Raw genomic sequence first — 25,273 nt, 5'->3', positions numbered from 1 at the left:
CTTCGAATGAACTTTGCACAGCCTGTTTCACGAGGAGTGTGGTTTGCTTTGGCGTGTAATCACCCAAAGCCAGGCTCCTTTTATCATTATTGCTTAAGTCATATATTTTTACACAAAACATCTTATTACCTTAGTTTTATTTTAAAATCAAAGCAGAGTTTGCAGAAAGTCTATGAATCACACTGAAAGAATGTTAACGAATACTACCTCTGAATTTCCAGATTTGGGCATTTCTGATCTTAAAGAATATGACTGTAAGCAAAAATATTATGCAAGCTGAGTAAAGTTTAGGTAAATAAGGACCAGATGGAACTATAGGGACTTATAAAATATAATGCAAATATTATCCCATTTCCTTAAAATAAATCTATAGTTCAGTATGAAAAATTATATTCATATTGATGAATATCAACATTTTGCAAAATCATTCTTGGCAAGGGAATTCCATTTCAAGTAAATATAAAACAGTTTCTTTTCTGAGTTTGAGAAGGGAAAGCTTTGCAGTCTTAAAATGTGAAACTTTTTATATATTCATTGCAATTCTTATATTAGCTGTTTTATTGCTGTGATTTTCATTCCACATTTTAGTTACCTATAGTGTGGAAGAGTTTGCAATCCCTGAGCTTGACTTTTAGCTTAAATAGTCCATTCCTTTAACACACACACACACACACACACACACACACACACACACACAGATTGGTGTTACTGCTTCCTGTATAACTGATCACTTAATCCATACTTTTAGTCAAAAGAGCCACTGGTATTGCTGATTTAATGCTTATTTATGTTGTCTATAGTTTATCACCCAAAAATATTTCAGTATTCCAAAATAGTAGGTACTAAATGTTGTGATCCATTTTCTTTCTCTTAAAGTGTTTGGTAGGTACAAATCTTTACACCCTCCCCCAAACCTACTAGAATAGATGAATAAATTAAGATTAGGAGATAAGGACTGGCTCTTGGTTCCTTTTGTAACAGAGTCTTATGGGGTTTGATTGGTGACTGTGTTCTGAGATTCTTAGAAAATCTAGGAGCACCTGGGTGTCTCAGTCCATTAATGCCTGACTGTTGGTTTCAGCTGGGTCACAATCTCGCGGTTCATGGATTCATGATTCATGGATTCATGTGTTGGGCTCTACGCTGGCAGCTCAAAGCCTACTTGGGATTCTCTCTCACCCTCTCTCTGCTCAAAATAAATAAACACTTTTTTTAAAAAAAGAAAATCTATTTAGCAAACTCTAATTTATTAGTGAGAGTATCCAGATTTTTAAAAGTGTAAGTTCTTTTGACTCTTACTGACTTCCCTTTTACAGCTGTGACTTCTTCAGGTTTTCTGAACAGAAACATTTATAATCAACCTATGAAGTTTGCAAACAAAACTATATCAGTTTGACAAATACTGTACTTCTTCTAAAGTAATCATCTTTTATTGTATCCACAGTGGGAAAGTAGTATATTGAATGTACACTTGACTCTGAGATTCATCCAAATTATAAAATCAAAATGAGAAAAAAGTCATCTTCAAGTAAAGAAAATACAGTATTTGTTGACTACATTCTGCTTCAAGTCCTCTATGTTCTTATGAGATACTGAAAATAACCTCTTTACTTTTTGCTTCTCATGCATGAATCAATGAGGGTCTGCCAGATACCTTTTGCATCAAAGCACTGGGTTTGAAGGTGGGGAAGATGAGCATCTTTGCAACTTGTCTTGAATCATCTTTGCCTTCTACCTTTGTAATTGGTTCAAAAATATAAAAAGATCTACAAAACACATGGAATGTAAGCATAATAACACATGCCCCAGCAAGACAAGTGCATTAAGTTGTCCATCCTTGGGTTAAACAACGTACTGCCCCACTGTAACAAGGAAAGTAGAGAGCTGCCTTTGTTGACATGAGTCCTGCCATTCCTATTAAAGATAGCACATGTTTGCATTTCTACTTTTATCACCTTTTACATTAGGTTTCCCAGCATAATCTTTCTTGAAAAGAAGCAGTCGGGGAGCCCCTGGCTGGTTCAGTCAATAGAGCATGCGACTCTTGATCCTGGTGTTATGAGTTCAAATGTCTCGTTGGGTGTAGAGATTACTTAAAAATAAAATCATCAGGGGGCCCCCTGGGTGGCTCAGCTGGTTAAGCGTCTGACTTAGGCTCAGTTTATGATCTCATGGTTCATGGGTTTGAGCCCTGCATTGGGCTCTTGCACTGACAGCTCGGAGCCTGGAGCCTGCCTCCGATTCTGTGTCTCCCTCTTTCTGCCCCTCTCCCACTCACTCTCTGTCTCTCTCTCTCTCTCTCTCAAAAATAAATAAAACATTTAAAAAAATAAAATTATTAGGGGCACATGGGTGGCTCAGTTGGTTGAGCATCCGACCCTTGATCTTGGCTCAGGTCATAATCTCACAGTTTGTGAACTCGAGTCCCAAGCTGGGCTCTGTGCTGACAGCACAGAGCTTAGAATTCTGTCTCTCCCTCTCTCTTCCCTTCCCACTTGCTCTCTTACTCTCTCTCAAAATAAACTTAAAAAAAAAAAAAAAAGCAATCACTTATATTCTCAGTTCACCATAATAATAGGAAAAATAGAAATCAAAAAATGGACTGAAATTGGTGTCATTCCTACTTAGAGTCATGAATTTTGACCACTGATCTATATTCCTTCCTTTATGTCCCAGATAGGCCCCCTTCAACCTTAGATATATATGTGTTGGGAACCTTCATTAGCAATTATTCAACATCTATTTGGCAGACACTTTGCTTGACATTATATACATAATCTCACTTTGTCCTCAAATCCTAAAAGGAAGAATTTATTAGTTCCATTTTACAGAGACAGGAACACTAGCCCAGTGAGGCTAAATATCTTAATAGAAGTATCACAAAGCTATGATAAGTGGCAGAGCTAAACTCTGAACACAGGTTTATGTGGCCATAGCCAGTATTCTTCCCACCATACGTTGCTGCCTTCCATTGTTTACAGGCTGGAAAATTCCTCTGGCAGACTTGATAGAGTCTGTAGGAGATTAAAATTGATCATAAATTTTGTGCAGTTCCTTCCACTTTCCTTGAATTCGAGCTGGCCCATTGACTTGCTTTGATCAATAGTAGTGAAAGTGGCGTTGAGTAACTTCCAAGCCTTTAGCCTCAAGGTCTTGCAGCTTAGCTCTTGTTCTCCTGAAAGACTGCCACCTTGCAGACAAGCCTAGATCAGCCTCCTGGAGGATGGCACCCCATATGAAAGAGCACATGGGGGCAAAGGGGCCCAGTTATCTCGGCTGAGGCCCCAGCCAACCTGACTGCAAACTCTTGCGAGCCCAGCCGAGGTAGCGTGGAGCAGAACTACCCCCTGAACCCAGCCCACACTGCCAGCCCACAGAATCATGAACAAACAAATGATTCATTTTTGTTTTAAGCCACTAAGGTTTTTTTTTTATTAAATTTTTTTAATGTTTTATTTTATTTTATTTTTGAGACAGAGACAGAGTGTGAGCAGGGAAGGGGCAGAGAGAGAGGGAGACACAGAATCCAAAGCAGGCTCCAGGCTTCTAGCTGTCAGCACAGAGCCCAACACAGGGCTCGAACTCATGAACCTCATGACCTGAGCCAAAGTTGGGCGCTTAACTGACTGAGCCACCCAGGCACCCCTAAGCCACTAAATTTTGCAGTAAAAGAAAACTAATACAGAGCCCAAGCCAAACCCTTATGTTTCTGATCTCTCACAGACTGTAAAAGTTGGGATTCTTGTGGTCTGCCATTTAGAAGGAGGTCCTACTATTCCTAGGCAGGACTTAAGTATCTGCATAAAACAGTGGCTTTCTCCGCTTTACTTTGTGCTGTATGAGTTCACAGAGGTCTAAAATTATAGAGGTGGAATTACTCTAGAAACCATGTATTTTGACTCTGTGCTTTACTGATAAGTGTCCTGAACAAAGCAGTGCATGGAGAACCACTTGCAAAATTGGCCACCTGCAGAGCTGTGAGAAAAACTAACTCCTCTCATTCCCAGTTCTGGGTCCTTCTTCTACACTTTCCTGCCCTCTTTTTTCAAAATCGTGTTCTTTTTTTTTTTTTTTTTAATGTTTATTTATTTTTGAGAGAGACAGAGTGTGACCGGGGGAGGGGCAGAGAGAAAGGGAGACAGAATCTGGAGCAGGTTCTAGGCTCTGAGCTGTCAGCACAGAGCCTAACGTGAGGCTCGAATTCACATACTGCGAGATCATGACCTGAGCCGAAGTCAAACGCTTAACCAACTGAGCCACCCAGGTGCCCCTCAAAATCACATTCTAATTGAAATATAATAAGGAAGCTTGGTTTTTGAGGGTTTTGTTTTTTTTCCCAAAGAATTTGGCCACAAAGGATTTGGGACAGAAAAGCATCATGTTCTAAGACACTGATCCCTTTACTTATATAAGTACAGTCTGGAGCCTATCAACTTTGTTCAAAGTGACATATTTTTTCACAGTTGTACCCCAACAGTTTTCTTTTTAACTCTCTAACTGCAATAGACATCACAAATCAGTAACTTAATACATCTACATCTGTTTCAAGGTAGAAGTGAACATAGTTTTGATTTGCACAGCATTGGACTGAGCATTTTACTACTCCCACTATATTATCACCCTTCATTGATTTGGCCTTCCTGCTGAGAAAGTCGTCTACTATATGGAAAGACAGGACTGTATGATTTCTGAACCGTGACAACCGTAGAGGGGAACTCTATTAAATGATGTTTAAAAGGAGCATTATTCCTCTAAGACCATAGATCTGAACAATGGCTTCTTCCAGACAAAAACAATGCCCATTTTCTATATAATCTTTTTATTTCTTATTTTTTTTTTTTTTTTTTTTTTTTTTATTTTTGGCACAGAGAGAGACAGAGCATGAACGGGGGAGGGGCAGAGAGAGAGGGAGACACAGAATCGGAAACAGGCTCCAGGCTCTGAGCCATCAGCCCAGAGCCCGACGCGGGGCTCGAACTCACGGACCGCGAGATCGTGACCTGGCTGAAGTCGGACGCTTAGCCGACTGCGCCACCCAGGCGCCCCTCTATATAATCTTTTTAATCCTTATTTTGGTCCTCATGGGTCTTTCTTATTAGCAGGGATTTTTCCCATAAAGCAAGGAAATAAGACATGACACTCTTTGGGGATCACTGGTAATATGTTTTCCACCTAAGTGTGTAATTTAATGTGAAATTTTTCTGTAGCTAAAATGCCACCTAGGATTATTTTGAGGGCAGTGGGAACAGAGGTTTTATGAGTATAACGAAGATTGGGTTTAATTCTAGAGTGATCCAAATTAAGTATATCACACCTACAAATAGTAAAATTGAGCCATATATATATATATATATATATATATATATATATATATATATAGTCCTTTATAGTAATATCTACCACATAATTCTTTATCAAAGTTTTATTCTAAAATGCTTATTAGAACAATCCACTGAACATTTAGAAATGTAATCTATAAAATCTCATTCTATGGAAATAGTTCACCCACACAAGGGTGCTTATTGATATTGTTCAGTGCACAGGAAACCCTTAGTTAATTTTTCTAACACACGGCTTCTTTAAGTGTTATGAGCCTACTGTGGCAATGATAAAATTGCCTTTTGCTGAACGATTGGTATGTTTATGAGTTACTTTATCTACTTGTTGGTAGCCTGAACAGTAAAGAATATGGTAATGGATGGGCTGAAATGTCTGATGACTTTGACTCTAAGGATACATTAGTACATGTTATGAAATTCTTTTCCAGCAATGCAATGTTTAAATCCCCCTGGAGGAGTTTGTGATTTTTGTGGGGCTCAATGACAATTAAGTCCCGTGTACTTGGCTCCTTTAAATTGCTCTTTGAACTAAAGTAAATCCTTTAGAAATTCACATGGATTTAATATCCATTTGTGATGGGTATGTGGGTTGTGTGTCACTAATATTTTGCCATCAGAAGCTTGGGTGGGATTTTTAAAAAAGGAAGAATGAAGCTTGATTGGGTAGGTAAGATTATGACATACCCTACCAGCCTCTTTCTGGGTCATTTTGATGTATCTTTCTATCTCCAACCAATTTCTTGGTAATCATTTAGCAAACATGTACTCAGTGCCTACCCTGGGCTCAGCACCAGGATACAAAGAAGAGTTGGAAGCAGCCCCCAGTCTGGAAGAGTTCCACCAAGACTAGGAGGTAATATAGGACCTAGATCCATGAAAAAACTATTGTGATACTAATAAATTCAATAATACAAGGGGATAGAGCAGTGACTCACAGGAAGGTTGATCAACCTTGTTAGGGGAAAAGAGTCAGAGAAAGTTTCATAGAAGAGGTGGCATTTGGCTGGCTCAAGTAGAATTTCATGAGAAAAGGGGGCAGCAGATAAAAGAGACCATGACCTTCAAGCCTTTGGTGCCTTTGTACTTTCCAAATATAGATATATAGACTCTCTATATCAACATACACAAGAAACTGAAGGTTCCTGGGTGGCTCAGTCAGTTAAGCATCTGACTCTTGATTTCAGCTCAGGTCATGATCTCATGGTCATGGGATCAAGCCCCGCATCAGGCTCTGCACTGACAGCGTGGAGCCTGCTTGGGATTCTCTCCCTCCCTCTCTCTCTGCCCCTCCCCTGCTCGTGTTCTCTCTCTCTCTCTAAATAAACTTTTTTTTAAAAAAGCACAGGAAACTTAATAGTATTTGTCTCCAGTTAGGGATAGATGGTGGCTGAGGGACAGGTGCAGAGAGAAACTTTTCAATGTATATTATTTTGAGAGTAATACCATGTGTAATATTTTATCTGTATTTAAAAACAAATATGTATTCTTTGAAGAATGGAGATATTAAAACAGTGGTTCCTTAAACAGTATGTTCAATTTGTGAGCCAGCTACTTCTTCCTGGGTGTCTGTTTTTTAATGTTATCCCTAATTAGTGGAATGAAGAAATTTTCCTCAAGTTAAATGTGTTTCAGACATAGACTGATGAGAGAAAAGCTTTTTCTTAATGTTTTATTTTTATTTTTATTTTTATTTTCGAGAGAGAGAGAGTGAGCAAGTGGTGGGGGGGGGGGGTGGCAGGAGAGAGGGAGGCACAGAATCTGAAACAGGCTCCAGGCTCTAAGCTGTCAGCACAGAGCCCGATGCGGGGCTCAAACCCATGAACTGTGAGATCATGACTTGAAGTCAGATCCTTAACCGACTAAGTCACCCAGGTGCCTCAAGAGAGAAGTTTATAAGCAGAGGACTTTTCCTACATCTCCGAAATCCTGCCTAACCCTTCTGATTAAGGAAAACCCATATCTGAGAGATTCTCTAATTGATCAGATTCTTCCCTGGATCCAGAGTTGGCAAGTCAAATGAGTGATTTAGAGTGTCCAAAGGAAAATTGTTGGTCTTGTCTCAGGCAGTAAATAAGATGATGTTACTTAAATTTCTGTTGTCACAGTGAAAATCACAACTACCAAGAGGAAATTAGTTTTTGATTATATGTCAGTCTTGGTCATCTGTAAATGGTTCTTAAGTCTGCCATTAATTAGGAGAAATTAATCTGGGTTGTTTTGGACTGAAAAGATTTTTATTGTTTTAGTTTAGTTTAGTTTAGTTTAGTTTAGAGCATGAGAGGGGTAGAGGGAGAGAATCTTAAGCAGGCTCCACACCCAGTGTAGAGCCCTGATGCTGGGCTCAATCCCAAGACCCTGGGATCATGACTTGAGCCAAAATCAAGACTTGGATGCTCAACCTACTGAGCCATCCAGACGCCCTGAACCACTTTATTTTAAACATGAATGCATCACTTGTATATAATTTTCTTTTATATCTGCTCCTGTAGAAAAAAAAAAAATCATTCATTGAATAATATGGGTGCATAGAAAGAAGATAGAAAAAAATGAAGGGAAGAGACAAGAACAACAAATGGAATTAAGAGAGAGCTAGGGGCACCTGGGTGGCTCAGTCAGTTGAGGGTCCAACTTCCGCCCAGGTCATGATCTCGCAGTTCACAAGTTCGAGCCCCGCATCAGGCTCTGTGCTGAGAGCTCAGAGCCTGGAACCTGCTTCAGATTCTGTGTCTCCCTTTCTCTCTCTGCCCCTCACTAGCTCGTGCTGTGTCTATCTCTCAAAAATAAATAAAAACATTAAAAAGAGAGAGAGGGGGGCGCCTGGGTGGCTCAGTCGGTTAAGCGTCCGACTTCGGCTCAGGTCATGAGCTCATGGTCCGTGAGTTCGAGCCCCGTATCGGGCTCTGTGCTGATGGCTCAGAGCCTGGAGCCTGTTTCAGATTCTGTGTCTCCCTCTCTTTCTGACCCTCCCCTGTTCATGCTCTGTCTCTCTCTGTCTTAAAAATAAATAAACGTTAAAAAAATTAAAAAAAAAAAAAAGAGAGAGAGAGACTCCATGTTGGGTTGGGGAGAGTTCTTAACCATCGTGTTTTGTGTAGCACAAACCCCTAACTAGCAAGTGAGGTCCATAGATCATCACCCCACTTCATTAAGCGAGAGGCTTCAATTTTCACTTCCCCAGTTGTCTTTTTGTTCACTGTCTACAAAATGATCAGCCCATGCCCTTAAGGTTTTTGCTGTGGAGTTAAGGAGACAGTATTTCAACAGAATTGATGCCATATGGAAAATCCCAGGTTAGCTTCTATACAAGTGCAAAATAAAATATTCAAAACAGGTGAGATGCTTGCAATGGCTGTAGGAACACAGGCTTTGGTGTTAAACAGTCCCAAGTTGGAATGTGATCTTCCCTACTTAGAAGATGCAAAGACCTGGTCAAGTCTGAATCCTTCTGAGCCTCCATATCCCCAACTGTAAATGAGACTAATAATACGGCACTTGCTTCATCGTTATGAGGATTGAATGGCACGAATGGGAAGCGTGCAGCAACTCTGGCACAGAGGTGTTAAAATAAATGAGATGTTCCCACTTCCTTACTATGTGCTGGCATTGTACATAAAGCTTTATGTGCAAATAGTATTGTTAAAACCATATAAACATGAGGAAGCTAAGGGAGAGGTTAACAGTCTTCCCAAGGCCCGTGGCCAGAAGTAGCAGGGCCAAGATTTGGACTAAGAAATCTGACTCCAGAGGCCTAGCTCATAATCATCTGTCTCTATAGCCTCTCCTCAGTGTGAGCCAGCAACCCACCCACAGGGAAATGATGAATAGAATGCTTCTGGAATAGATGAGTTTTAGAAGTCATTGGTATTGGTAGATGGAGTCACTGAGGTATCCTAGGGTGAAGGAATGTTACTTAAATATGCAGAGATAAGAGTGGAAGAAGAAGGTACTCAGAACTGTGCCAACAAGCAGTTTTGCTTGAACAGCTCAAGAGCATTAAAATTTAAGAGGATATACAATGAGGAGATAAGAATCATGTGTATAATCAACTCCAAATTTTTTCCTTAAAACAATGAATAGCAGTCTTTCATTAATGACCCATTATTTCATCTAATCACAATTTTTTCAAAGTAAGAAGTAAAAATTTTTTGTGGCCTTGTCAAATAGATGCCTAAAATAGCTCAATACAGTATCTTTTTTTTATTATTTTGTCCTACCTTATCAACTGTGTAAGTTGTAAAAAATAAATCTATTTTTCTTTTCAGTTCACCAGCCCACATTTCTAATTTACCTGTTGGCCCCTACCTCTCATGTCTAGCACCCCCTTTTAGTACAGCTGAGCAGAACCTTAACTTCACAATCCAGTGTCAACACATAGGGCACATGGTAAGAAATGTGACCTTTTTCTATTGATAGGTTAGAGTGTCTACTGTTTTCTTGTATTTTCATTGATAACTTTAAGAGAAATCACAACAGTAGTCAAGCAAAAGGGAAGAAATAATGGGGAGTTTTTCACACAGACTCCTGGACAAAACAGATTGACAGGGAGTTCAGCATTTGAGCGATAGTATATTTCTTTTATTTATAAGATTCATTATGGGGCATCTCAGTGGCTCAGTTGGTTAAGCGTCTAACTCTTGATTTCGCCTCCGGTGATGATTGCATGGTTCGTCAGTTTGAGCCCTGTGTTGGGCTCTGACAGCACGGAGCCTGCTTGGAATTCTGTCTCCCTCTCTCTCTCTTCCTCCCCTGCTTGCACACCACACTCTCTCTCAAATAAATAAACTTTAAAGAAAGAGTTCATTGGGGCGCCTGGGTGGCTCAGTCGGTTAAGCGCCAGACTTCGGCTTAGGTCGTGATCTCGCAGTTTGTGGGTTCGAGCCCCACATCAGGCTCTGTGCTGACAGCTCAGAGCCTGGAGCCTGCTTTGAATTCTGTGTCTTCCTCTCTCTCTGCCCCTCCCCTGCTTGTGCGCTCTCTCTCTCTCTCTCTCTCTCAAAAATAAATAAACATTAAAAAAAAAAAAAAAGAGTTCATTGAACACCCAGAAAGTATTGAAGAGGTTTTAATTCAGGCTACTTTTTTTTTTTTTAGTGTGTGTTTATTTTACTTATTTATTTGTTTGTTTGTTTGTTTGTTTGTTTGTTTATTGAGAGAGCGTGAGCAGAGGAAGAGCAAAAAGAGAGGGAGACACAGAATCCAAAGCAGGCTCCAGGCTCTGAGCTGTCAGTACAGAGCCCGATGTGGAGCTCGAAGCCGCAAACTATGACCTGAGCCAAAGTCGGACACTCAACTGACTGAGCCACACAGGCGCCCCTGGGCTACTTTTATGGAATAAAAACTACAGTTGATATTTTTCTTCCATTTAAGTGTAAATGAAGAGAAATTTCCCATTTGACTTTTGTAATGTTGCAAAATTAAAGAAGTTTATGCTGGAAGTTGAACTCTGTAAACACCATGTTAGTAGGAGTTCAGTCTGATTCTGTCAGTCCAATGAAGGGGGGCTGTTTGGCCTCCAAACTTGAAACACCAGCATGACACAAGTCATTACAAGGAACTTGCGTCAGTTTCTCCCTGCACTACTTTCATAAAACTGGCCCTTGGTGTCATCTTGGCAGTGTTGCTGGGATCTCCTGAAGCCACTGACCCAGCACGTTTTCACAAAGCCATTCCCTTGAAGCAGTTCAGAGGAACCAACTCTTGGCAGTCTAGATGCTCCCTGCATCCGGAAATTTCATAAATCAGAGTTAAAACAAAGAATGGTCTAAAATCTGTTGCTGATACAAAATCTGTAATGTAAATTGTCTGGATTAGGGAACCTCTCCTGTCTCCTGGGAGCTGCCTTTATAATTGCTATAATAAAGAATGTTTTCAGAAGCATGTGATGATAAAATGAAAGTAGTGAGAAAGATATTTGGAAACCAGTGGAGTCATCTGGTTGTAGAACTTCTTAGTATTTTCTTGTATTGCTTCTCTACTCCCAAATTCACATAAGAACCTTTTTATTTATTTTTTTTTAATAAATTTTTTTTTAATGTTTATTTATTTTTGAGACAGAGAGAGACACAGCATGAACGGGGGAGGGTCAGAGAGAGAGGGTCAGAGAATCGGAAGCAAGCTCCAGGCTCTGAGCCATCAGCCCAGAGCCCGACGCGGGACTCAAACTCGCGGACCGCAAGATCGTGACCTGAGCTGAAGTCGGACGCCCAACCGACTGAGCCACCCGGGCGCCCCTATTTATTTTTTTAAGAAAGTAGATTTGGTTTGGATCTTTTTTTTTTTTTTTTTTTGTCTTATTTGTTATACTTCTGCAAGAAATATTTCTTTATGTTTGACTTCACATCAATTTAATTCTGATTCTGAGGTTCCATACTTCTGGGCCAAGGCAGAATCACCCTCAGTCATTTCGTAGGCTCCTCAAGCTCTCAGGGTTCTGGTCTCCTCACAAAACTCCCAGACATCATTGGTGGGCCCCTGGCCATTATCATCAGTCCCTCCAGTTGTCATCAAGCCCGTCTTACCCAAGCCTTCATGACCTCAAGTCTAGAAATCCTGTTGCTTCCAAGCCCCAGTGCTTGGGACACAGGACTTCTTCCAAGGTGGGATCCATTGTGCATGGCTTGTGGCCCCCTTGACCATTGCTTGCAGAGTCTGGTAAGCCAGTGCATGTGCTGGGGCTGGTGTGGCATGGGGGACACTGGGCAGTGCAGGGCTTCTGCACTTCTCATGGGACCCACAGATCTCTGTTTCTAGTCTCCACGCAGAAGCTCTTTTCCTTTCCCAGCAGCCCTCCAACACAGCTGGCATAATCCTTCCAACATCATATTTTTCAGGCCCTTCAGTCTGATAAACAGCAGAAAGAACCAATGGCTTCTGGCTGCTTTAGTTTTCAGCTCTATAAAAATCCTCTACTTGCTTAACATGAGGGGGGAAAGTTGTGTGAACATATTCAACTGAATATTTTAAAAGTAGTCTCACCAAAATATATGTACATATGATAGAAATATTTGGGTGTAGAGATGTACATTGTCTGCAGGGATCCTTAGGAAACTGTTGATGGTGATTGTCTCTGGGGAGTGAGACTGAGGGGCAGACCAAGGAGGCAGTTTATTTCTGTGGTTTACTACATGCTGTGGTATTGCTTGAGTTCTTTACACTGGTATGTGTTATTTTTATGATGATTAAAATTTAAGGTTATTAATTTGAAAAGATAGGAATTTTTTGTTTTAATTCACTAACCATGAAATACTTTCCTCAGCCTGAGCTTACCTGCCTTAGGTATTGTCCTGATTTTATGGCTCAGAATGCTGAGTTCAGGAGTTAATTTGCCCAAGATTACACAATGGTGGGTCAGAATTGGAACCCACGGCTGTCTTACACTTACTTAGGGTCATGAACACCCTTCCCCCTCCTCCATGCTTCATCCTCCAGGGTCATTTCACTCCACTTAAGTTCTTTTCTTTCATTGCCCAAGTAATGGGCCTGACAGACCCCCTGCATCAGACCACACATCTATGCCAAATCCTTGAATACTAATAAATACTTGAAACCATGTTTCAAAATATACCATAAAATGAAAATAAGAATGACGCACAGTTCACCTCAAGTTCATACACAGCAGCAATGTACAGGTTAACAGTAAAACACAGGGGGGAAGTTTACCTTGAAATATTAGGCAAAGCCAGTTCTAAAGGAATGAAATAAGAAACTTAGGAAAAATTAATTATACCTTGGAATATATGGTAACTGTGTATTTTATTTACCTTCAGGTCCCATAAAATATGACACTATTAGCAAATGGCAATTTATGGGTCGCTGCCTATGGTTTGGTTGTTTGTGTAAGGAAGCATTTATGGTTGTCGAAAATTAATAAGAATTTGTTTTTTCTAGGATGCTATAGTTATACACGAAGTCTACGAAGAAGGAGCCGCGGCCAGAGACGGAAGACTTTGGGCTGGTGACCAGATATTAGAGGTATAAGACTATGAGTTTCATTTAATACTAGCAAATACAGTTCCCTTACTGACCTTGATCCACAAAGTATTTATTCACAGTCTTGTACTCCATTTTGTCCTCACTTATCTCTCTCCCATTTAGCAAAAGATGTACCTTACTCTTTTTTCTTTCTTTAATGTACATTGAATAACTATAATCAGAATCATGGCAGATCATCAATCTAAATCTGTGAAAACTTTTTTAAATTATAGCAGAAGTACAACCTATAGTTCTATAATCTTAATATCAAATGAGAGTGCATAGTATTGCAACTTGACTTGTTTTGCCGCTTCACTAAAGCTGTCTAAATTCTCCTAAAAACACAGACATATGCAAAAACATGGACAGCCGATGTTTTAAAGACTTCAGTGCTGTTTTAAGTATTGTTTTCTTACTCCTAATAAATCGTTAAGTAAAATGCTTTCCGCTTTTGTTTTCTAGTTGATGAAAATGTAGAATCTTCTCCCTTTAGGGAGAAATGAAATGTTTAGCTTGCCTCTTTCAAATGGGCTCTCAATTAGCAAAGGTGTTAAAGCCTTTTAAAAAATGCCAAAGCAGGCAGTGTCTGAACCAAGGAACGGATGAATGGCAGGTCAATGCCAGGCATTCTGGTAGGTGGAACGAAAAAGCTTTTTTGATGATGTGAGACCTTTAGGCAACATTTATTTCTTTCATTGGATGAATTTAATTGAATAGTTAACATTTTATGGTGGGCATGTGCATTTTTGCTTTGCAACTTTAATACAGCACATTATGAATGACATCATAGAATTTTATTTCCCCTTTGGTGGTTCAAGTTTGCCTCCCAAGATGAAACCACAAATATAATTAAGGGCAGAAAATATAGGCAAGAAAGAGTTAAAGGAGAGGCCGGGCTCGCTGCAAATTAAATTCAGGGTTTCTCTGCAGACCTTTACTGTTCTTCATCATTGGATTAGGACATATTCCCAGTACATTCATTAAGGTACAAGTGTATGAGGTTAGAAAAATAAGCGAGGCCTCTTTGGGATTTGGCTTGACTGCTTTTGCATATAGCACCATTTTTTAGTGGTCAGGAGTTTCAAGGGTTTTTTTTTTTTTTTCTCCCTAGGTTTTCTAATTAACTGGTGTTATCATAATTGGCTTTGTAAGATGAATAGATTGAATATTCAAAAGAGTACAGATGCATACATGCCTAGATACATGATTTGTAAGCCCATGGATTATTCTATAATGGTCACTTGAAACTAAATCTAATCTGTGGAGCATTTTCTTGATTATGGTGATGGTTGCATAGGTATAAATCACATAAATTAGCAATATAAATTATATACTTTAAATATAGTTTATTTCATAACAGTTATACTTCAGTAAAAAAAAAAAAATCCCTTTTTAAAACTATTTGTATGGGATATCTCAGCTGTAGCTGTTCTCTTTCATATTCATGTACAAGTGAATACTCAGGATAGGTTAACATGAAGAAGGCAATTGAGTGGAAGGAGAAATTGAAAACTCAAACCATTTCCTGGCATCCAACTGAATTATATTACCCAATATGGATGGATGGTCTATACTCCTCATTAAAGATGACCAGGACATGGGGCACTTGGTGGCTCAGTCAGTTGAGCATCCAACTTTGGCTCAGGTCATGATCTCACAGTTCGTGAGTTAGCCCACGTCGGGCTCTGTGCTGACAGCTCAGAACCTGGAGCCTGCTTCAGATGCTGTGACTCCCTCTCTCTGCCTCTTCCCTGCTCATGCTCTGTCTCTCTTTCTCTCTCAAAAATAAACAAACATTAAAGATGACCAGGATATAATATAACAGTGTGTGTCAACTAAAACAAAAGTTGTTTTTTTATTGATCAGGAAATTTTACCCCATGCAGTATCTAGTCCACAAAAGCATGTCATGTGTTTAGTTAAGAAGTAGCTGTATGGGGGCACCTGGGTGGCTCAGTCAGTTAAGCAACCAACTTCAGCCCAAATCATGATCTCACAGTGTGTGAATTTGAGCCCTGTGTCGGACTCTATGCTGACAGCTAGGAGCCTGGAGCCTGCTTCGGATTCTGTGTATGTGTCTTTCTCTCTTCCCCTCCCCTGCTCACACTCTGTCTCTCTCCAAAATAAATAGACATTTAAAAAAAATTTTTTTTAAAGAAGTAGCTGTTTGGTCAAGTAACATCATGTTTCCTTTGTAAGCAGCTTTAGACCCCACATTTGGACTTGTGCTAGTTGTGGTTGATGTGTACAGATGCATAATTAGGCATCATCAGCCTTCGGCCTGCAGGTTTGCCTTGAGAAAACAGGCCAGCTTTGGCAGTACATTTCAAGACCGTGAAACAAGATAACTGTGTATCAGCACTTTCCACACAATGGCCTTTCTACTTATGAGAGTAGTATTGCATTGTCAGTGGCCTGCATTGTCAGTGGCCTTTCATAATTTTAATTCTATCCTCTTGTTAAAATCAGGACAAGCCATGGGCCGCCTGACTGGCTCAGTCAGAAGAAAATGCCACTCTTGATCTTGGAGCCTTGGGTGCGAGCCCCACATTGAGCGTAGAGATTACTTTTTTAAAAACTGGGACAAGCCAGATTTTGCTGACAAAGATCTAATCCAGCAATTTTTTAGCATGGCAAGATTTATGATTCTATAATTAGCATGAACTGTCTTCTTTCTGATTCTCCTTTTAGACTCATTCCCTCATCCTTCCCTAATTCTACGTCCATTATCTTCTATTTTTGTGCAAGTGGGAGCAGAAAGAGTAAAGGGCTAAAGCCTGGTTTTCCCTGTGGAATAAAGTAGTGAGAAAGTGCTGCCTGGTTTGGTTATTCTTTCCCTCGAAAGCAGTGACTTCCCCACTTCCTCGTCCTATCCAAGAGATGTGATTCACTCCCCTTGATGACTGGGGCCTCCTATGGCTCTTTGTCTCAAGTAGGGAGCTCTGCAATTACCACCCCTACCCTTTTACAATCAATGCTCTAAATAATGCATATAGTGCTTCTGTAAGGCACTTAAGGTAATACATCACTCCACAATATTCGAGCTGCACAGCGATATTTCTCTTATGATCACTGGTGCATTTAGTGGTGCCTCTTGATAAGCAAAGGAGGAAATGAAAACTGTGAACTTGGAGCAGATGTCTTGGATTTGGGCAGTCATCTTCATGCTGGAATTTAGTATAAATTGCTTTTATTATATTAGTTTCATGACAGTGCTTTTTATGGAAAGTATAATTGCTAGGGCCTCTCACAAGCTATTTCAGAGGCTTACGAGAACTCACCTGGAGTCCAGGGAAGTAACTATTTTGCATTTGAGTAACAGAAGTGGTCTGGTGTGCCATCTATTGGAATACAGGGAAATAATCACTTCGGACCACATTTTCTAGAGACATTGTTTTCCCCTTTGTCCTATGGATTTACCTCACAAACAATGAGAGTGCACTCATGGGCCTAAAGTAACAGTGAATGCTGGCACTGACTGAAAACAGCCCTGACAGGGGTTACTTCAACTCCTTATAAAATCCCAACTTCTAACTTACATTGCACTTAACTGTGTGCCAGGTCCTGTGCCGAATGCCTTAGAGGGTTTATTTCCCTTAATCCTCACAACACTAAATAGATATTATCTCCAATTCATAAATGACCCAGTTGAAGCTTAGCTTGACTAATATACATGAGGTTTCACAACGTAAGTTAAAATCCATGCTCAAACTGAAGGCCGTCTGTATCTAAAACCCATACTTAACCACTGTTTGGGTTGGGGTTTTTTTGTTTTTGTTTTTGTTTTTGTTTTGTTTTCATTATTATTATTTTTTAAAGTAAGCTCTATGCCCAGGGATTTGAACTCATGACCCTGAGATCAAGAGTCGCATGCTTGGGGGCACCCGGCTGGCTCCATCGGAGGAGCGTGCAAGTTTTGATCTCAGGGTCGTGAGTTTGAGCCCCACATTGGGTGTAAAGACTATTTAAATAAATAAAACTTTAAGAAAAAAAGAATCGCATGCTCTGCCAACTAGAGCCAGCTAGGCACCCCTTAACCACTGGGTATAGTTAATGTAATTGAGAACACAAACACAAGATATACCAGAAAAGAAAAAGCATCATGAAAATTAGGCTTTTAAACATTTTTCTGGCTTATAGAATCAGCTTTAAATAATTGCTCAAAACCCACCTTCTCCAAGAAAGGCTCATTGCTCTCTTCTCCCTCTCTGTAACCAATCTTTATGCCACAAGTCACTAGTCTTTGGAATGTTAGAATTGGAAAAGCCTGAGACCAATCCCTTATTGTACAGATGAAGGAATGGAAGACCAGAGATAAGCTTGACTTGCCCAGGACACACAGGGATGGACTAAAACATGGAGTAGAACCAGCATCTTGAGGGAAATCTTCTATTCTGCCACCCCACCCCCCACCCCATCGCCCACCCCACTACTGGCCATGACCTGTGCCTACTCTTCCCTTTGTGTCTTTTCCTAGCTATGACCTTGAGGGAGTGACCTATGACTCCCTTCCTTTGAGTCCTTGGCCATTCTTCCCCTCAATTTCTCCTTTTTGTTAAATCCACTAATCCATAACAGTGCTTGACTTTCTCTGTGGCAGGGGATCCAATAACTCATTCTAAGAGTACATTGAGGGGTGCCTGGGTGGCTCAGTTGCTTAAGCAACTGACTTCAGCTCAGGTCATGATCTCACGGTTCGTGAGTTTGAGCCCCACGTCGGGCTCTGTGCTGACAGCTCGGAGCCTGCTTCACATTCTGTGTCTCCCCCTGTCTCTACACCTCCCCTGCTCGCACTCTGTCTCTGTCTCTCAAAAAATAAATAAATGTTAAAAAAAATTTTTTTTTTTAAATAAGAGTATGTTGAGGCAGAAGGGTATAGAGACTAAGGGTGGGAAGATAGTCTGGGTTCAAACTGTGACTAGCTATATAACCTGGGTCAAGTCTCTTTAGCCCCTCCGTGACTTACTTTCCTCATCTGTAAAATGGTAATGGTACCTATTTCAGAGAGTTAGTATAAGGGTTAAATGAGTAAATATTTACAAAGGGCTAATACACAAGCACTACACAAACATTTCTTAAGTAAAACACAAGTAAGTTTGAAGAAATAAATAAGTAAACTGGCTATATGATCTCCATTTAGCAGACAAGGAAACAGAGGCTTATTGAGGGCCCACAACTTCCAAATTCACGTGATTTACCGGAAGCAGAGCCATGGCTTTACTCAGTGCTGTTTCCAGTACAGTTTGCTTCTAACTTATGGTCCTATTTGTGCTCTCTCGGATCCAGGTTCAGAAGGGTATACTTCAAGGGGGTTTCGACACTGTCAGAAATACTGGTCTCTCATTTTTTTTCCGGCTTATTCTAAAGTAGTTGTGATGTTTGCAATTAAGAGTGAGGACGTCAAATTCAATAAGCAAACTGAGTCCTAAAATGCTGACCAACACTAATGTTCATTTCCCTTTTGACCTCAATTACATGAGGCCGTTAGACCCTTCCACCCCTCCTGCTCCCTTTCACCCTCCCCCCTCCCCAACCATGTTGATTCCATAGTAGAGCTCACAGCTTTGCAAAACAGCATTACTGTGTGTACTAAGCACCCTCTATGCTTTTGGGGTAGGAGAGGATAAGGGCTACCTCCTTTATACATGAAGCAGCTACTACTGCCAATAGTTGCCACCTGCCTTGGGAACAGCTAGAAATTTCCAGAGGTTTGTCACTGGTTGGATTAAAGAGCTCCAGACAGAACCAGCATGGAGGTCTCTGCTGTCAGCAGCCCATCTCAGATGTCCATTGTTCCAGGTTAATGGGATTGACCTGAGGAGCGCCAGCCATGAAGAAGCCATCACAGCCCTGAGGCAGACCCCCCAGAAGGTGCGGCTGGTGGTGTATAGAGATGAGGCACACTACAGGGATGAGGAGAACTTGGAGATTTTCCCAGTGGATCTGCAGAAAAAGGCCGGCCGAGGACTGGGTCTGAGTATTGTTGGGAAACGGTAAGGAAATACTATGCAAGTTAGGACAGATTGGCCTTTTCCTTCAGAGCCCTAGGGAGCCTACAAACACTGAAAGGTAAAGTCTCATGTAAACTAACAGTATGGCTTCTAAATTCAACCTATCTATAAATATTAGAATGACATTGGTAATATCTCTGAGCAAGATCTTACCAAAAAAAAAAAAAAAAAAAATGTGTCATATGAAGATAGAACCTGAAGCCCAGTCAACTGAGACTATATTTGTTCCCATATAGAATAAGAAGAGACTCGGGGCGCCTGGGTGGCTCAGTTGGTTAAGCGGCCGACTTCGGCTCAGGTCATGATCTCGCCGTCCATGAGTTCGAGCCCCGCGTCGGGCTCTGTGCTGACAGTTCAGAGCCTGGAGCCTGTTTCAGATTCTGTGTCTCCCTCTCTCTGACCCTCCCCTGTTCATGCTCTGTCTCTCCCTGTCTCAAAAATAAATAAAACGTTAAAAAAAATTTTTTTTTAATAAATAAATAAATAAGTAAGTAAATAAATAAATAAATAAATAAGAGACTCAAAAGGGTTTTTATACCTTGGAGTCACTTAGATCTGAGGCTTTACCCAAGAAATAGCTAATATCAAGAGATAGGTTTATACAGAGTTGGGTTAAGAAAATTCCGGAGTGCCTGGGTGGCTCAGTCGGTTAAGCATCTGTCTTTGGCTCAGGTCATAATCTCACGGTTCGTGGGTTCAAACCCCACATCAGGCTTTGCACTGACAGTGTAGAGCCTGCTTGGGATTCTCTCTCCCTCCCTCTCTCTGCCTCTCCCCTGCTTGTGCTCTCTCTCAGTGAATAAATAAACTTAAAAAAATTTTAAAAAGAGAAAGAAAATTCCTCTGCCATGAATACCATGTTAATCTTATGCTGTTAACTACATCTAGCTGGTGAGTTTCAAAAACTAGCTGAATAAGTGTAGTTGAGAGACAAATTCTTTATGACAGTAGTTTTCATTAAGAAAGATGTCCCCAAAAGGTAACTTGCACCAAAAATGTAGGTAGATCCTGGTGGCTAGGCTTTTCATTTGAAGTCTGTGCCGCTTACCCATATGATAGGCATTATAGAATAATATCAGTAGATTAGAGAAGTAAGTCATATCTTGCAACTGCAATTCTAGCTTCCATGGTTTACTGGTTTTAGTTATTTGGTGTGTGTTTATTCCAACAGGGCTGCAAGATTGTCAGGTGACGCCCCAATATGGCCTTAAATGGGTATCAACCATCGTCTTAGGGAGCACTGAAATGGTTTTATGTATATTACATCCTGTGCCTTCAAAGACTTCTGATGGCTAGCCCATTGTTTTTTTTCCAGCAGTCCAAGCTGTTATTAAAATAAAATATTAGAGAGTTTTTGAGAGCACTGATTTTGTGCCAGGTACTGTGCTGTCCTGATCTCATTCTTCAGCACTGTTAAATCGTCACTCGGAAAACGCATTGCAAATCAAAAAAGTTGAGACTCATATTTCTAAACAAACTCCCTGCATACCTGGTGCAGAGCACCTGACAGAGCCCATGTTGAAGTTTGCTTACCTGTGACACATGCATATGCCTGGCGAGATTCCACAGAGAGTAATGATTTTTACTTTATTGCCTCATAGTGGATTGATAAAACCATCTTCGTACAACACTACTATTTCAGATTGGGTTTGTAAGGAACATTCACGTTCCTTAGCCCAAAATGTTCCATTGTAAAGGATCAGGTGTATACGCTTTCACAATGCACAATTCTTTGACTTAGCAATTCCACAACTAGAAATGTATCCTAACAGTATTCTTGTAGATATGTTCTCCATTGCACATTGTTTGCAACAGCTAGTGACTGACAATAACCTCTATATTTTATCTATATATTTTACTCATCATGAAAGTAAAGAACCTCTGTAGAATCGAATACAGCCTTAAAAAACAATGAGGAAGCCCCAGGTGCTTTCTCCACTTTTTAACCTCTTGAATTTGAGACATACAAATTTATTTACTCCTCAAATAAATAATTATAATTAAAACCTTAGTAACAACAGGAAAAGGAAGAGTGATAAAACTAGAAATTGATCAGATACTAGTAAGTGAGCTAATCTATAAGGAAATAACTTGTACATTTTAAGGGGCGCCTGGGTGACTCAGTTAAACGTCCAACTTCGGCTAAGGTCATGACCTCATTGTCCGTGAGTTCATGCCCCACGTTGGGCTCTGGGCTGACAGTGTGGAGCCTGGAGCCTGCAGCCTGCTTCATATTCTATGTCTCCCCCTCTCTCTGCCCCTCCCCTTCTTGCTCTCTCTCTCTAAGAAGTAAACATTAAAAAAAATTTTTTTAAGAGTACTATGCTTTTTAAAGTGAATTTCCATTTCATTTCACTAAGATTATCCTCTTGCAGAAATAATGCCCTTGGGCCAATAAAAATGAATTTTACAGTAGGCAGCACAAATAGGTATAAACTATTTAAAAGGCAAGCACTCTGAGGTTTATCATTTGGGAAGTTAGTGGATATAATTGGATGAGATGGCTTTGTAGGACCATTCTTCCAAGCGTTAGGATTTAGTGAAACTGTGTAGAATGTCAGTAATCTCAGATTTACTGAAGAAATACTAAATTGTGCGATTACCCACTGCTCTATGGTATTCACAGAAATGGAAGTGGAGTGTTTATTTCTGACATCGTGAAAGGTGGAGCTGCAGACCTTGATAGGAGATTGATTCAGGGAGATCAGATCTTATCTGTGAATGGGGAGGACATGAGACATGCCTCACAGGAGACGGTGGCCACTGTCCTCAAGGTGAGTCCCCAGGCTGCTTTTTGCCTGGCTGGTGTAACTAAAGTCTGGGGACCGGGGCGGGGGACAGTTCTAAACTGGCTTGGTTATAAAATGGGTTAGACTTTCTGCTAATTCGAATTTTAACTAGAGATCTAAACTCTGATTACTTTAACCCATCATAAACAGCTTTACAAGAAAGCTGCTATAATGACTAACAGGATTGAGGAGTAACCTCTTTGGGGATTTCTAAGCTAGTTTTTATACCTGTGAGAATCCAAGTATCCACAATTATCCTCAAGTGCATTAGATGGTATAAGTTCTCCTGGAATCACAAAATTCCTCCTTCTCTCTCTAACACTGTATTGTCGTGAATTTACCCAATCTAGCTTTTACTGCTTGAGGGACCACTAAAAATTATCTAGACCAAGTCCTCTGATTCACAAATGAAGTTTGAAATAGTAGAGCAGCACGCCCAAGATGACAAGGGTCTGCTTGAGTGGTTTTCTCACCACGCGAGCTATTCCTCACTGAAGTCATAGGGAGGCAAAGGTTCAGAATTCCTTCCCTTCCAAGTGTCTCTGCAACATGGACCCTACCTCCTTTGGAGGAAACGGATTAATAAAAGTTCCTGTAGCTTTGCATTCAATTATAACCAGCTGCGTCTTATGCTGTTTCACAAATAGCTGTGGAAGCTTTTGCAAAGACAAAAGAATTTTGTTTATTGCAAGATCCTGATTTTCTAGTGTAGTCAACTCTTGGTTGTGACTTAGGAGAGAAGTTATTTGTAGATTATCTCCATGTCTGATTTCTCGGTCTTCCTTTCACCCACTTTTCCTTAATTATGTCACTGCTCGTGAATACTTTCATCAGAAGGGAAAAGGAAAAGAGGTGAATTGAAATGTAATCCTTTTACCATGTTTTAAAAAGTCATGAAGTCATGACGTGAATACCGCTGAGTTGGTGAATTTCTGTTGTTTTGTGTGATTTTTTGAGGACTGAATTTCCTTTTTGCCTGTTGTTTTTGTCCCCGTTTACAATTGTTGGCTGCAGAGATGAGTGGAGGCCCTGCCATGATAATTTTAGAGTATAAATGCTGGTTTTCACCTCTTTTCTTGTCTTTCCAAGTGTGCACAGGGGCTGGTGCAGCTAGAGATTGGAAGACTTCGTGCTGGTTCCTGGACCTCCTCAAGGAAGACGTCACAGAACAGTCAGGTTGTTGATGGCTTCCCATCACACTGACTCACCTGTCCCCACTGAGAGAAAGTCCCCATTTCTTAAGTGGTTGTTTGGAAATAATGTATAATATACAGCATATTCACAATACCAAGTTCAGTGCATTTTAATGTGTTTGAAATAAAAATGAAAGGTGGGATGGAAATTCATTAATCCCTAGATTTTTCTCTCCTTTATTGCCTGCCAGTGTTTTCTTAGAACTACTTTTGTTGTCCACTATTAGTTCTGTATTGCCTATGCATGCATGTACACAGCTGTGTTTATTTTAAAAAAAAAAAAAAAAGAAAGAAAGAAGCAACATCTGGTGGCAATTTGACCCTCATTAGCACAACATTGTTCTATTCGTTCAATTAAATATTGCTATAAAGTTAACTTGTGAATAGCCACTCACACATGCTGAGGGCAATTAATGGTATATTCCTAAGAGAGTGAAGTGTGGGGGGTTATCCTATGAGAGGGAGGCCTTAGTGGGTGACATTTTGTAGGTTAGCAAACAGCTTATGTTTATTTGCAAGGCTGATGTAAGTGCCACTTTTTTTTTTTTTTAACAAAGTATATTTCAAAGTTTTGAGGTTTTTTATTTTGTTTTAATTATAATGGCTGACAAAATCAAGATGGTGGACTATATGTTTAGTCCCATTTGGTACATAATGAAACTGTAGAAACCTGCCTGTGACCTCCGTTCCCCTTTGTGGGTTATAGATGGGCCTTTGTTTTGAGGTTAAAAGCATGAGTTTTGGTCCTCTCCCTGGTTGCCATAGGCTTAAAGCCTCTCCAAGGCCTTTGTTCAGAAGTCTTTCTGAGTTTGTGGTTTGCATACAGGAATGCTTCTGGAATGCTACGAACTGCCTCTTTTGCTTCATTGGTATTAGAAAATAGGTGAAAAAAAAATACCATTGTTCAGATAGGATCACAGACTAGGTATCTTGTCTTAGAGAATCTTGAAAGCAGTGAAACCCAATAAACATCATGTTAAGTTTAGAATATTTTATCTCTTTCATTTCTGGTCTACACAATGAGCAGCAAATATCATGTGTACTAAGACACAGCGCTGCCATGGGACTCCAGGAGTAAATGGTTGATAATGATTCTAACCAGACTTGTATCAACAGTGGGAATCTCAGATGCAAAATAGTTGTCTCAGCTTCTTCCTTAGTGGAAGATTCACTTGTTGAGTGATTTCACTAATGGCTAATTTCACTAATCTAACAGGAGGTTAGATTATCCCTGAACAATCCTAGGGATAAAATTTTTCCTCTTTGGAGAATATGGGAAGGTGCCACAAAGGAGGCCCCTTTGGGTCTCACTGCAAAAGGAGTTTGATAGGTTGAAGAGAAGGCATCCCAGACAGATGGACTAGCATATACAAAAGCACAAAGGGATACAAAGGATTCCAGTGTTTTAAGAAAAGTTTGAATTGAAGGACGAGGTAGTAAGTAGAACTAGATTTCTGCCCTTGAGGAACATGTATAATAAGAAATGTCTTGGGTGATTAATAAAGTTCACACTCAGGTTAAATGCAGAGCTAACAAATTTAGAAGGTCTATTATTAAATGTCAATAAAACCATCATCACCATTTATCTGATATATAAATGTGAGCTGTTCTATTTTGTAAACCTGAGACAAAGTATCAAAGTACCTTACCTTCTTACACAGAATTTTTACTTCAGGGGGTAGAAGTCTAACTCAGAAAACAGTAAATATGTTGTATCCTTACTTTGTCCTTAAAATTTGGCTGAGATTATATGAGAGGCAGCAGTCATATTTGGCTAATTGAAAGAAGGCTTATAGCTGGCTGTGGAAAGGATATGTTCTCCATGATCGTGAATTGAAGACCAGCCCATGACCCAGCTGGAGGAAAAAAAGGACCCTATTCCCAAACCTATTTAAAAGCAGTCAGGACCCCCTAGGGACACAGATTTCTTTCTGGGCAATTACAAGATGGGGAGATAAATGTCTTCTTTTG

The 25,273-nt window shown here is 40.2% G+C and overlaps 1 protein-coding gene across 4 annotated transcripts in view; it reads left to right on the top strand.

Annotated features, from left to right (window-relative positions):
- The window catches only part of PATJ (PATJ crumbs cell polarity complex component), a 361,962-nt gene that overhangs the window by 302,419 nt on the left and 34,270 nt on the right, over positions 1 to 25,273 (top strand). For all 4 annotated transcript variants that reach the window (XM_019449080.2, XM_019449079.2, XM_019449078.2 and 1 more), the window contains exons 35-38: positions 13,227 to 13,310; positions 19,109 to 19,302; positions 21,947 to 22,094; positions 23,199 to 23,285. In XM_019449080.2, the coding sequence (XP_019304625.2) occupies positions 13,227 to 13,310; positions 19,109 to 19,302; positions 21,947 to 22,094; positions 23,199 to 23,285 (513 nt within the window). The remainder of the gene's footprint in view (positions 1 to 13,226; positions 13,311 to 19,108; positions 19,303 to 21,946; positions 22,095 to 23,198; positions 23,286 to 25,273) is intronic.

The sequence above is a fragment of the Panthera pardus genome, unplaced genomic scaffold (genome assembly GCF_024362965.1).
Source record: "Panthera pardus isolate Hobbes unplaced genomic scaffold, ASM2436296v1 HiC_scaffold_11, whole genome shotgun sequence".
NCBI classification, from domain to species: Eukaryota; Metazoa; Chordata; class Mammalia; order Carnivora; family Felidae; genus Panthera; species Panthera pardus.
This window is presented reverse-complemented; position numbering and strand designations above follow the sequence as displayed.